Genomic DNA, 14,800 nt, shown 5'->3' with positions numbered 1-14,800 from the left:
ACTGAGTAGTCACTTCTCTCTCAACCCCCTAAAACTTGTTTCCTTGGAGCTACCAGCCCCAAAATTCTAATTAAGTCTAATCTGAACTCTGCCTTGACCACAAGACTTAGTCTGTGAAACCAGTTTTCAGAACTTTCTCATCACAACCTATTCTGGGGTCTGGGTTCATGTCTGTTCCTGGTCCTCTTGCTACCTATGTGTTGCCAATGAGTGGGCATAGGATGAAGAGTATATTGTGAATATTTCTTGATAATTAACAAAAACACCATAAAAGTCTTAGGCAAATTAAGAGTAAATGTCAAAAAACCCACAGCATCAACACAGCAACATCAAAACATCATGATAGAAATATGATGATATTCACTTCTGAAATGTTCTAGCTCATCAAAATAAACCACCTGAAGATATAAAATTTCAAAACATTTTTGAGCCAATCATCCAGCCATGCCTCTGTCCATTTCCTTGGACATGCCTACCTCAAACCACTGCCCGTGAGACTGCATCTTGAGGATGACACAGGGATCTGGTTTGGAAAGTGCATCTCTGTCAGAAATGCCTTTGCACGCCACACGCAGCTCAACTTTGGTCAGGCAGGGGCTGTTAAAGATTCCCAGTGTGTTGGCAGCTGACTCATAAATGTTGCTCATCTTCTTCATTCTGTTTTAGGCAAGTAAAAGAAGAAAAAAGATGTGCCAATCACCGCAATATTTGTCAAAGGAGAAAGCCTCCCAATCACCCTTCAGAAAATTTGACACACAGTTTCAAACATTGAAGGTATTTATCTCACTTTCCAACCCAGTGACACAGTTCCAGTGAAGCAAATCAAAACAAACAAACAAAGAAAACACAGGTGCTGGTGCACTTGGCTAAGAATAATATTTTCTTGAATGATTTGCATACATTTGCATAGTAAAATTTTTGGTCTGTGAAATACAATTAATGAATTAGTTCAATAGACTGCAAACTGTAATCCAGCTCTATAGTAAGTGCATGGATTGTGTGAAATTTTACAGATTTGTTGGTTCATCAATTTAATCGCAGTTCAAGTTTTCAAGACTAAATATCCAGCTTAACTCCTATGTGATGGCATGGAAAAGTACATTGTTCTTTCTGAAGAAACAGCCAAATTTCCCATCCCTAAAGCTTTGCCCATCTCTCAAAATGCCATCAGCAAGCCAGCTCCAAGACAGAGGCCCAGCATCTGAGTCCCTGTCCCCAAATTCATGATCCCATTCTCACCTTTCCCTTTACCACTCCCACTTGCCATATCAGAACTCAGAATCAAAATGGGGAAAGTGACGGGGAGGAAAAGCACAAAGCTCCTATTCTGAACTTGTAGAAACAGCAGCTACATTTAAGCACTGCAGGCCACCTCTCCATCTCCATGTGATACCCTTTATAAAAACACTTTGCATTCCACAGCCCCAGTGATCCACCAGAGGCCATCAATGCTCTCCTTCTCTGAGAGGACTAGACCTATAAGATTCTCTTAGGAGCAAAATTCAATACCTTGCTTATGGGATTCTGTGTCCTTGTAGATTCATTAGGGAAAATTACAACCTCACATGGCACTGGTGGTCTGCAGTGGAATTTCTTCATCTATAAAATGGGAATAATTCCTCTCTCTCCTTCCCTTCTTTCACAAATATTTAGTGAGCTTCCCCTTTGTAGCAGCACTACACTAGGTTCAACTGAGTACACCATACATTACGCACACACACACACGCACGCATGTACGCACGCACCAAGAATGTTTTATTGGAACACAGGCATGCTCATTTATGTAGTTATCTGCGGTTCCTTTCACCACGATGGCAGAATTGAATAGTTGCAATAGAGATTGCATGGCCCACAAAGCCTGAAATATTTATTTATTTTTGAGACGGAATTTCGCTCGTTACCCAGGTTGGAGTGCAATGGCGCGATCTTGGCTCACCGCAACCTCCGCCTCCTGGGTTCAGGCAATTCTCCTGCCTCAGCCTCCTGAGTAGCTGGGATTACAGGCACGCATCACCATGCCCAGCTAATTTTTTGTATTTTTAGTAGAGACGGGGTTTCACCATGTTGACCAGGATGGTCTCGATATCTTGACCTCGTGATCCACCCGCCTCGACCTCCCAAAGTGCTGGGATTAAAGGCTTGAGCCACCGGCCTGAAATATTTATTATGTGGTCCTCTTTAGAAAATGTTTACCAACCTCTGCTCTAAAATATTAGGTAAGGGAAATTTGTGGTTTTGAAGAGTTGCAATTCTGGTTTTAATATGTGTTGAAAAATTGGTTTTAGGGTGAGAGCTGCTCTATCTTCTACCAGAGTGAACAATAATAGGAATTTTGGGACATTTGTTTTTTACATATGAGAAAATTCAAGCTCAGAGAGGACTGGCAGCTTGCCCATATTGTGCAATTATTCTAATGCAGAGCTGGGGCTGGAGTACCAGTTTTCTATCTCCCAGCCCAAAGCTATTTTTTTTTTTTAACCACAGGTAAAACCTTTAGCTGGAGAACTATTCAGATGTACCAAGGAACAGTGGATACAACAAATAACCTTGATTTATTTCAACCTCTGTACAGAATCATACATCCCTTCTATTTGTAAACAAATTCTATTTGAATACAGGAAATGCACAGATTATAAGTCTATAGCTTCATAAACTATTTTCCTCTATTTCTACAAGTTGTGAGCAGATCATTCACTACAGCAACAAAGGTGACAGAGTATACAGAAAATGAAATGTACGAAAAAGCAATGGGAGGGAAAGAATCAGCTGGTGGAAAGATGGCTTTGTTCAGACAGGTTTGTAAGTATGTTGCAGACGCTATTTATCAACTGTTTGATAAAAGCAGCTTATTCTTCAATCAATATCTTCCTGAATTCTGCTTTCCCAATGCATTAACTGGCTCCTTGGAATCTTTATATATGAGAAAATCCTCATCTGTAGCCTTCACTGGCCTCTCCCATCTCTAAGAGCCATCACTGTCCCTTCTAACTTTCCCTATCCTTGTAGGCTCATGCCGTGTTCATCTCTTCCAAATCCACAGTTTAAATATGTGTTAGAAAATACATATTGTATGTAAAATACTATGTGAGCTATGATAAAATGGGACATCTCTAATACCAGTCTTGATTGTGAGGTATAATACAAAAAGACTGTGTCAAGGAGACACATAATTCCAAATTCGAATCTTGACTCCTCCATTCACTGACCTTGTGTCCTTGGGCAGGGTATTTCATCTCTCAGATGGTAATACCTATCTTGAAAAGTTGCTGTAAAGAACAGATTAAATAATATACACAATGTGATTACCACAATACCAGCTATATTGTGAATGCTCCAAAGGTGGTAGCTATTATTACTGTGTTCTGACTTATCTTCAGATAAAATCATCCATGCTTTTACTACCAACCGAAAACCTTTTAGATGACTCACTATTAAGACCAAACTTCTAAAAGCCCATTTAAATGTCTTCTCTATTTGAAATCTGCATAAACTGAGCATACTACCCTCCATCTAAGAGCACATAGTCATTCTTCAAATCAGTTTATTGAGGATTCATACACATGAACCAATAACTCTCACAGGTTCACAAGTCAGACAGTAAAACAATGGTGACAGCTCTTCTAATATTGTGAGGCTGCTTTATAAACTTCCTGAGACAGACAATTTATTCTTCAATCAGTGTTCTTGCCAAAGCACCGGCTGGCTCTATGGGAACCCTATATTCCATAAAGTCCCTCTCTTGGTCCATATAAAAGTTAGTCACATGTTTTGTGCAATTCACAAGACATCTGATGGGAATGACAGGATTCCCACAATGCAGAGATTCAACTGTCTCATCCTCCCTCATTTATTCATTTGCAGGTTGTTACAACAGTTTTGGTTCACATAGGCCTGATTAAGTGAATTTCAGATGACAATATTTAGTTTTAACTACCCCTACCTCCCCAATGAATTACTGCAAGGAAATCTTATTAAATATAAAAAAATACTGTAGGCAACCAAACACCACGAAATAGCAGAGGTGACATATTTCTCTTAGTCTGGGGTTCCTGTTGGCCATCATACTTTCTTAAATTGGTGGCAATCTTATCACACATGTTAATAGTTGCTCAAGATAATAAAAAAGTATCAAGGCTTCTTGAAATATGGATTGACATACACAATCACTGATAGGATATTCTATACCAAGTGAATGCTCTTCTTGCTCTGAGTTATTAATGATAGTAAATTTAAGTAGTTTATAAAGGAATAAATATATGAACTGGAGGCACATGTTTAGAGTTTTTTTGATAAATGGAATAAATGATTCCAAAATTTTATGGATCACTTCGTCAAGCAATGGGAAACAAAAGATTTGCAGCTATGAAATGGGCACAATCAAATAAATATTTGATAAAGATCAGTCTAGTACTAATATGATGGTTGGACTGCCGGAGAGAAAAACATTTGTGATTATATGAGGCTGTTTTGCTGGTCACTTCTATTCCTACTTTTCCCATTGTTTCTACTTTTTTCCCTCGGCTCAGGGCTCTAAAAGGCTTACTCTGTTGACTGCCAGCCCATTGTTGGCAAGTGTTATATTGGGTTTCACTAAAAGGATGCAGTTTTGGGGAAGGGAGGAGAGAGAGAACAGCATATTTCTTCCCAACTCCTACCTGATCTTTAGCAGTAGCCAAGCAAATGACCATAGCTCTATCGGCAAACCTTCAGATTTCACTGGCCTTGGTAACACTGTTTCTTCCCCTTACTCCTTTAGGCTTAGGGGTAGTAACGTTTTCTTGCCAGTCGTATTAAAGTGGACATCCTAGAAGCAAATCCTGAAACAAGGATTCAGAAGCACTTAATTTCCTTCTCTCAGAGGAGGGAAGAAAAGTACAGGAAGCAAAGAGGTGGTCTCAGCTGGAGTCCAGCTTCAATTTGATTCCATGGGAGCTCTGGGACATGAATTGTACCCTTGAGGAAAGAGGTTCAGCCTATTTTAACTCCATGTGAGAGTGTCATGCTAGGGATGGGGGGTTGGGGTGGGACATAAACTCTTAGATTTGTTGCTTCCTTCCCATGGCTTAAAGCAATCAGGTATTCCCCAGAAAAGGGGAAGCTGTGAGCCGTTATCAGTCAACACTTGTAGTCCTTGAGGGAGGGATGCACAACTGGATAAAGGGCATCTAGGCAGAATGTCATCAGGGTCTATTTTACCACAATGACTGCTCTCTGGGAACCTCCCTATACATTCCTTTATCTTTCATCACATAACTGTAAATGTTCTTCTCATTAAAATCTCTTGAATCAATATAGATGATTCTGTTTCCTATCTGGAACACAACTAAACTAGAACAGTACCACTGGAACAAAAATTAGGAGTGGGGTGGCAGACAAAGGCTAAGATGGCCACCTCCTGGTATTTATGCCCTGTGTGATACCCTCACGCCTTGAGTGTAAGTGAGATCAGTGACTTAGTTTTAACCATTAAAATATGGCAAAAGCAATGGAATATCACCTCTGCCATTACGATGTGCATCAGATAATGACACCTCTTGCTAAGGGCTCTCTACCTTGTTGGCTTTAATGATGTGGCCATGTTGGGAGGCAAAGGACTGAGGGTAACCTTCATCCAATAGCTAGCCAGAAACTGAGACTCTCAGTCCAACACACTGCAAAGAAATGAATTCTGCCAGCAACCATGTGAGCTTGGAAGTAGATCATTCTCCAGTTGAACCTCAGATGTCAAAGCAGCCCTGACTGACACCTTGATTGCAGACTTGCGAGACTTGGAAACAGTGAATCCAAATAACCTGCAACAGTAGTTCTGACCTATGGACACTGTAAAATAATTAATGTGCACTGTTTCGAGCTGCTAAATTTGTGGTAATACTATCTAGCAACAAATAATTATTAATAATACAGATCAAGGGGTGCTCCAAGGTGTGTGTGTGTGTGTGTGTGTGTAAACTCCTTTAGATCCGGGACTACTTATACTTTACTGCATCCCCTGTAGTGCTCATCTTAGTCATATTTGTGGTCTAGTGATGAAGCCAACATAAACCTTCATCTCTAGAGGGATAGGGTACAGGAAAGCAATATGGAGACACTAAAGACAAAATTCCCAACTTTTCACAATTACACTCAGGGTCCATAGCTTACCTCCCTCTGCCTGCACAAATGAAAGCCCTGACAAAATATACTGGAGTTCATGAATTCTTGTGCCTGACCTTGACTTTGGAGGTGGTACACGGGACAGTGAAATCAAATTGTTTGACTTTGGTCCAGCTGAAGCTCACTGCTGAAAGGGGATCACAAAATCCGGCTCTGTCAACGAGTGATCAGCTACCTCTAGGCCCAGATAAGAGGAGTAAACAAGTAATTTCACACTCTGCTAGAGAACAGGATTAATATAGCCAGATTATCAATACATTCTCCGTGCCGATTTAAATCCTCTTTGTTGCCTTTCATACAATACCTTCGTTTTAGGGAGACTAATGTCTCTGCTGAGAATTATTTTGATGAAAGTTGACTTTTGGCCAATTTTAGAAGCAAATTATAATTGTCCTTCCACTCAGATAATTTAAGTTATTAAAAACGACCACCTCAGCATATTCACATTCTCTAACAGGACAAACTGATCCTGAAACTTAATTAGTTTCTGAATGAAGTGCAAACACTGCAAAGACAATAGAGAACTCAAGAGGGAAGGGAATCAGCTTGAGTTCACAGGGGAACCAGTTGAGCAGAGGTTGTCTCAAGACTGTGTTAAGAATAAGTGCATAATCGCTGTTCTGCTTGCCTTGGTGTTATTCAGCCTTTTAAAATGTCATAGTACATCTGGGGAAGGCTGGGGTGCCGGAGGTCTCTATCTCACAATATTTACATCACAATACAAGAAATATGTATGAGGGATCTGCCATGTGCCTAATGCTGTGCTGAATGCTGGAGGCACCAAACATCCCCTCGCTCAACCAGAGAATAACACAGCATTATTTCCCTCAGATTTGTCAATCTATTTCCTAGTCAACATTACTTAGCTCAAGAGGAGATGTGTCTTGGACTTACCCATTGGTGGCAAGCACTGTGCCGGACACTGTAAGGGATGAAGGCATAAATGACAGTCTACCTGCCTGAAGTTTTATATTCTGGAGCAGTGCATCTCAGACTTCACCATGATCACAAATCGCCTGGGAAGCTGGTTAAAATGTAGTTTCTGTTTCAAGAGTTTTGAGTAGGGCCTGAGATTCTGCTCCCAGATGACGTTGATCCTGCTAGCCTGCAGACTGCACCTTGAGTAACAAGGTTGTCAAGTACAAACCAAGCATCTATAAAACAAGGCAAACTTCCCCCAGAGATTGCTTATCTTAGTAACAGACATTCATATATAGGATGCAGGATGACATAGGGGATAAGAATATAGATCTAGTATTGGAGCATCTGGGTTTGAATCACAGTTCTCCTACTGTTAAAGTAGGTATCTAGTCAGGCATGAGCAGAATAAGAGAGGGCTCCCCCCGACTCCATCAGGAATGTCAGGCAACCATCAGGTGATGGTCAGGCAGTTGTCACATGTCTCTCTAAAATAACTGATCACAGCCAATGCCAGGGAAAGGCAGTCTCCATAGATAAAAACACCTGAAATTGGTTATCAGCAGCTTCCAGATAAGATTTCAACAGTTGGGTGAGAAGGCTCAAGCATGTATATTAACAGGCAAAATGGTGGTGTTTAACTGGCATATGATCATCACGAACATTCCACTGGTAAGGGGAGAATGCCTCAAATGAACATGCATACAACTCCAGTAAACACACGGCACATGCTCCCCTCCCAAGGGCTGGCAGACTGCTGTGCAGGTAGACAGTGCACCCCAAGGGAAGAATCAGAGAAGCAGGGATGCAAGACCCCAGAAGTATGTCAGTATATAAAACCCCAACTCAAAAGGTCAAACCACACACTTGCCTTTCAAGTTGCCTGCTTGGCCCTCTTCCAAGTGTATGTTCTTTCCTTTTGCTCCTGCTCTAAAGCTTTTTAATAAACTTGCACTTCTGCTCTAAACCTTGCCTTGGCCTCTCCTTCTGCATTATGCCTCCTTGGTCGAATTCTTTCTTCTGAAGGGGCAAGAATAGCAGACTTGTGTGGATCCACTACAAGTAACACTATTTACTTGTGTGACCTTGAGTAATTTACTTGAATTCTGTATATCTGTTTTACTATCTTTAAAATGGTGATAATATTTTCCTACTTTGTAGAGTTACGCTTAGAATTAAGTGAATTAATCGACATAAAGACCTCAGAAGAGTACCTGGGCCCTAATGAGCGGTCAATAAATGTAAATTACTATTATCGTGCTGTTTTTTTTAAAATTGGCCACTAGGTTCATAGAATGTTCTTTAAGCCCTTATATATCTTCCCAGCATTCAACAATAGGTCATCAGATCCTCAGGACAATCTTCCATTGGATCCTCAGGATAATCCTTTTGTAGCTCATATTAGGATACCAATTTCATAGGCAAGAAATTGCACCCTAGAAAAAAGCAAGGATTTGAACCCAAGACTTCCAAGTACAGAACTTATGTCCTTAACCACATTGCTATATTGCCTCCTTGTGTGTTAGCTGCTTAAGAAGACTCTCAAAAAAGTGACAGATGGGGATTTATACCACAGAACATCTACCAAAATTCTCGTGGCCCATCTAGCTTCCCTGAATGTCACCTGGTGTCTGTCCCTCCCTCTCTGTCCTTTAGACTTTTAGATTCTTTTAAAGAATCTCCTCCCTTTCTCTCTCAGTCCTTTAGACTTTTAGATTCTTTTTTCCCCCTATTTCATAGCGAGTCCTTTATTTTCTAAATTAATCTGGGCTTTGGGTTTCTTTCCTCTCATGACTTTAATCATTACTCACTCTGCTCACTGCTCACCGCCCCATGCTCCCATTTTGGCAGTACAAACCCCGACTCTTCCCAAGAGGGTGGGAAAAGGAGAAAAGCTGTGAATATTTATACTTTTTGTCCTCATCAAACATACAATGTTCTATAATTCTCTTTTAAAAATAACTTGCTTTCCTAGCTATTCATATTAACTACTGTAATAAACCACACTATTTTATTTATTCCTTGAGAAAACTTCTTGAGATCAGTATTGTCAGCCCCATTTTATAGATGTGGTGGTTAAATAACTTGTCCCAATGCCATAGTAAGTGACAGAGCCAGGAATTAAACCTGGGTCTAGCAGACTCTAAAGTGTGTGTTTTCTACCATTTCTCATTAAATGATTTATAATTTGCTTAACAATTGCTTTCTTTTTAGACCATGCAATGGCAAACTTCAACCCTATTCCAATCTTAATAAATCTCTAAGGCATAGTGAGTGTATTAATGAGATTGTGCTCTAGAAGTCCTTAAAATTCACTTTCTTTCATTCCTTTATTCCCAAGGCTGCTCAAGTCACCCCATTCACAATGGTAGTTTCATCAGCAAGTTGAGGGATCTAAGAACTTAGTGTCCTACTCTGATTATTTCACTGAGCGTTTGAGGCGTTATAGATGGTGGAGGTACAACACCCAGCAAACACAGATACAAACCACGTGAAACACAAAAGGCCATGGTTTTAATAAATGACAGTATGAGTACATGAGTTGACAATATGTCATATGCATTCAAAATTGACAAAATGCATACATGACTGTTTTTCCGGAATATACCATACCAAATTACTCGAATGCAATAAATAATTATTTCAATCATTTCCTGAGCTTTATAATTTGAGACAACAGCAAGACCAAAAGAAAAAATTCAGCAGAGATCCCATTTTCTGAAAAACAACTTTCTTGGGGAAATGTGCATATAGCATCAGATACACAAATGCTCTCAGGAACTTCTGGGCTTACAATTTTGACTCTAACAATGATTCATAAAGGTGAGACTTCTCTAGAAAGTAACTACGTTTATTGCATCACATTTATATTCACCTTATAGCACTCAAATGTTTCCCATCTTGGGGAAAATAATTTGATGTATAAATGTAACCGAATAACTTTAAGTGCTGACAGAAACTTTTAAGAGTTAAACTTGAACCAAATCTCAAGAGAAATAGTATAAATGACTATATTCTCCCTGTCACAGCCCCTCCTTTTCCCAGCATACCAAAGGCAACTATAGTTCCTGAACAAGAGAGAAAAAGCAAATTTAAATAATGTTTTATTATTTTGGCACTGAAATAATTTGCTCTTGTTTCTCAGGCAACTAAATTTACCAAGTAGAAAGATCAAATCTCCATCTTCTTTTGTTGAGCTATTTCCCCTTCTTAATAAAATAATAGGTTGGATTCTTCCATTAGAGTCACATTAATAGGAAGCTGGAGGGCTCATGAAGTAGATTTTGTGTTTCCAGTTTAAAAAAAAAAAGGATTCTTCTTCTTTTTTTTTTGAGGTGGAGTCTTTCTCTGTCACCAAGCTGGAGTGCAGTGGCGCAATCTTGGCTCAGTGCAACCTCCACCTCCTGGGTTCAAGGTTCAAGTGATTCTTTCGCCTCAGCCCCCCAAGTAGCTGGGACCAGCTACTGGCAGCGTGTGCTGCCATGCCCAGCTAATTTTTTTTGTATTTTTAGTAGAGACAGGGTTTTACCATGTTGGCCAGGATGGTCTTGATCTCTTGACATTGTGATCCACCCACCTCAGACTCCCAAAGTGCTGGGATCACAGGCATGAGTCACCGCGCCCGGCCAGGATTATTCTTATGTTCAACAGGAGAAACTACAAACAACATATGAAGCCAGAAGCCACTTTCTTTGAGAAAGCATGATAATTGATCTTCTTATGGGTCTTGTTCTGCTTCCGTGCTGTCTCCTTTAAGAATCGCTTTATGAACTTTTAATTACACACTAGCATTGGCATGCTTTTGCTTAGTTGGCAGAGGACAACATGGTATGTTCTTGGAAAGAAGAGGGGGTTGAATAGATAACTAAGTATAAAAAGAAATACCTTTTCAGGCTAAAGAGCACAATCTCTAGTTCAGCATTGCCCAGCAGAAATATGTGTAATGATGGAAACATTCTGTATTGGTGATAGACAATACAATGGCTACTAGCCACAGGTGACTATTAAGCCCTTGAACTTTGGCTGGAGAAACTGGGGAGATAAATTTTTAATTAACTTAACTAAATCTAAATAGCAACTTGTGGCTAGTGACAGGCACTGGACATACTGAACTACAGTTAGTTTGATTTTCTTTGTATTTCCTGAGGAACAAAACAACTCATGAAAACAGGAATCTTATAAGAGAAGTCTGTCATTGCCCTATTTGGTGGAGACTGGATGCAGAAGTGCTCAAAAGACTTACTAGACCCAAGTTTAGCTCCTAGGCTTTTCTTCATCTGCCAGTGCCTGTTGATTGGTGGTGACTGCCCACGGAACTTGAGGAGATAGCATGAGAACAAATGGCATGATTCACTAGTAATGGCTGCATCCACATGCATGGAGGACTGAAGCGGCAGCTCATGAGGAAAGACCTTGGGGACAATACTGGAGCAAAGCTCTCCTTAGAATTTCTTTCTAACGTGGAGTCCCTTCATGTCTAATGTGTAATAATGTTTCTGCTAAAAGTCTCTAAGTGGGACAACATGAGCTTTGTGGGAAATGACCTTGCTAGTGTTGCTATGGATGAAGACAAAGAAGAGACTAGAATTTAGGGAGAAGTAGCATGTGAGCTGAGTGTGTTTTTGAAGTTGGAGAGGGATGTTTGAAAGGGAGGACATGTTGGAGAATAGCATCATGTTTGTTGCTGCAATCAGATTTGTGACCAGCTATCACAGACACTTGAGTGGTATTTTGGGGATGAGGAAAGCCACTACAGACACAGAGGAGTGGTGTCTGCATGTCAGCATTCATACACAGACACACACACATAATTGTATGTTCTCACTCTCTCTCTTTACTAGTGAGGCTTCTTGAGTCCAAATACCAGGTGGGATTGCTTTTATGTAACAATGTGAGAAATGCATATTCACTGAAGGAGTTTGACAGGAATAGGTAGAAAAAGAAAGAAACAATGTCTCCTCACTAGCACAGAGAAACTTCAGGGGCCTCCGGATGCAGAAGGGAACATTGGCTGAATTGATCAGGTCAGTGGACCGGGGCAAGACTGTGGAAGACATTATCAGATGAGAAAGAAATCTAGCAGATGCTTTGTGTGTGGCAGCTGAGAAGTCTGTGGATTTCCAGTCCTCATTGAATGTGAAAAGAACTCGAGTACAGGAAAACCTGAAGTTCCCAGCGTGGGTAGAGAAAGGCTAGAGAAATAAGCGCCAGATGTAGAATACTCACGGGCAACAATAATACTCGCGGGCAAGCATTTTTGGATACTCATGTGTCTGTGCCAGTGCTTCCCATTATGCTATCACATTTAATCCTTTCAAGAATTATGGAAGGTAGCTATTGATATTATTTCCATTTTGCAGATGAGAAAATTGAGATTCAGAAAATCTAAATAAATTGCTAGATTGCACAACCAAAAACTGGAGGAAGCAGAATTCAGTCAGATTTTTTAAACTCAAAAGTGCAGGAACTTGTATAATGTTATTCTTCCTCCCCTCACATACCTCAAGATCTAGGTTCATTTTCCAGTTCAATTTGAGTCCCTTAATGCTGGAAGTCCCAGAATGTGATATCACACTCATTTAGACACAAAATATTTATCTAATACTTCAAGTATGTGCTGAGAATCATGCTAGATACTAGCAGATACAACGATGAAAAGACAAGGATTCTATCTTCACAGAGTTTCTAGGCTGATGGAGAAATGGACAGGCAAATAAATATTTACAAAACACTAAGTTTGTTTGTTATGTCACGTGCTGTATTTCTATTAAAATAGCCATACAGAGACTTGTAAGCTAACACCTGTACTAGAAAGGAAAAAAACAAAAAACAATCACAAAACACAGGTGAGTTTCCTCTGGCTGTTTTCTACAGAGCTGTGTGCTATGTTACTGTTATTCTATGAGGTGCTAATCTTAAAACAGATAATCTTAAAAGGAACGATGGTAAACTTTATAACATAAAACAGGTTTTTTATAACAGAACATTTCAGAGTCATTAGTATGTTAATTTGTTCTGTGAAGCTCCAAAAAGAAGATATGGTGTATAATATTTCCCAAATTATTTAATCACAAAAACACATTAGAAGACAAATGAAACACATTAGAAGACAAATGACTAACAGAGAAGAAGAAACATTTAAAAATGCTAGAGGCTAAAGAGTAACAGGTAGAGGCATATTGCATTTGGAAATATTTTATTTCCTATGAAAAGTGTTGTAGAGAGCTGAAGAGAGAATGTCCAGGAAACAGTGCAGTGTAGGAGATGCTGACTTTCATGTACTAAACTGGGTGCTGAGCTTGTGGTTAAGTCAGAGTTCCAGACCTAACCTGCAAGGTCTACTTTCAGTAAATGCCTGCTGGTCTCATGTATATCAAGGTGACCTTCAGATATTCAACCGAGAAGTAGCAAATGCTAGCACTAACTGGATAATGAAGAGGATTGATGACACTTCCCTTAATCTGTCCACTGGCAAATACCAGCTGGATAGATTTATTTCCTATCCTGAATGGGTAAATTAGAAATAACAACAGGAACACGCAGCCTAAGTAAAGGATGGGGAATAACTAGATTGTGGTCAGTTCATAAAATGGAATGCCATATAGCAATGAAAATGAGGACCATTTTATATGCATGCCAGCATGGATAAATCTAGACATAATGTTGAACAAAACAGGCCAAATACAAAACAGTACATGCTGTACGATCCCAATTTTGTGAAGTTCAAAACCAAGCCAAAATTAATTATAACAATAACAGGCAGAATAATGGTTACCTTTTGTGAATGCAATGACGGGAAGGATACAGGAAAGGCTTCTGGGGTGCAGAAATAACCCACATCTCGATTTAGGTGGGTTTGCTTTGTAAAATTCACCCAGCTGTATATTTACAATGTGTGCACTCTTCTGTTTGTTGTACTCAGATAAAATTTTACTTAAAAAGTAAATAGGCTGGGCGTGGTGGCTCATGCCCATAATCCCAGCACTTAGGGAGGCCGAGGTAGGCAGATTGTGAGGTCAGGAGTTCGAGACCAGCCTGGTTAATATGGTGAAAACCGATCTCTACTAAAAATACAAAAATTAGCCCCAAGTGTGGTGGCACACGCATGTAATCGCAGCTACTTGGGAGGCTGACGGAGAAGAATCACTTGAACCTGGAAGGCAGAGGTTGCAGTGAGCTGAGATTGCACCACTGCACTCCAGCCTAGCCAACAGAGTGAGACTCTGTCTCAAAAAAAAAAAAAAAAAAAGTAATAGGTGGCAGAAATAAAGTCAACCTATCTAACATGTTATTGACCAAATAGACGTAAACTCTCTTACTAAAGACCAACATCCTATTAGATTATCTTTAATGTCTAACTAGGTGATACTTGTAAAGAAAACTATAATAAACAAGTGAATGAGTAAATACATGAACTTTTAAAAATAGACAAAATTTAATTAAAAGAAAAAAGGAATAGAAACAAGGTGAAAGCTAAGAAGACAAATCTCAGATGAGTCAGAGAATCACTTCTCTCATTCTCCCCAACCTGGATCCATTGTCATTATTCCTCATTGCAATCGGCAGGAAGGAATTGCTTAGGGATGTTTGCCAAATTGTTAAACTCAAATCTGATCAGGTCACTCCCCTGTCCAACATCTTTTTGTGGACACCTAAATGCTACAGGCCAAAGCCTACACATTTCTTAGCCTAGAATCACTAATTTTTCCTACCTTTATTGATGAGGCAC

The 14,800-nt window shown here is 39.8% G+C and overlaps 1 protein-coding gene across 5 annotated transcripts in view; it reads right to left on the bottom strand.

Moving 5' to 3' along the window:
* CPNE4 (copine 4) overlaps positions 1-14,800 on the bottom strand; it is a 514,588-nt gene that overhangs the window by 391,010 nt on the left and 108,778 nt on the right. For 4 of the 5 annotated variants that reach the window (XM_035278318.3, XM_078354991.1, XM_054247156.2 and 1 more), the window contains exon 2: positions 477-657. The exons of the other annotated variant lie outside the window; for it this stretch is intronic. In XM_035278318.3, coding sequence (XP_035134209.1) covers positions 477-657 — 181 coding nt within the window. The remainder of the gene's footprint in view (positions 1-476; positions 658-14,800) is intronic. 5 annotated transcript variants of the gene reach the window in all.

Source organism: Callithrix jacchus, chromosome 17 (assembly GCF_049354715.1).
Source record: "Callithrix jacchus isolate 240 chromosome 17, calJac240_pri, whole genome shotgun sequence".
Lineage (NCBI taxonomy): Eukaryota > Metazoa > Chordata > Mammalia > Primates > Cebidae > Callithrix > Callithrix jacchus.
This window is presented reverse-complemented; position numbering and strand designations above follow the sequence as displayed.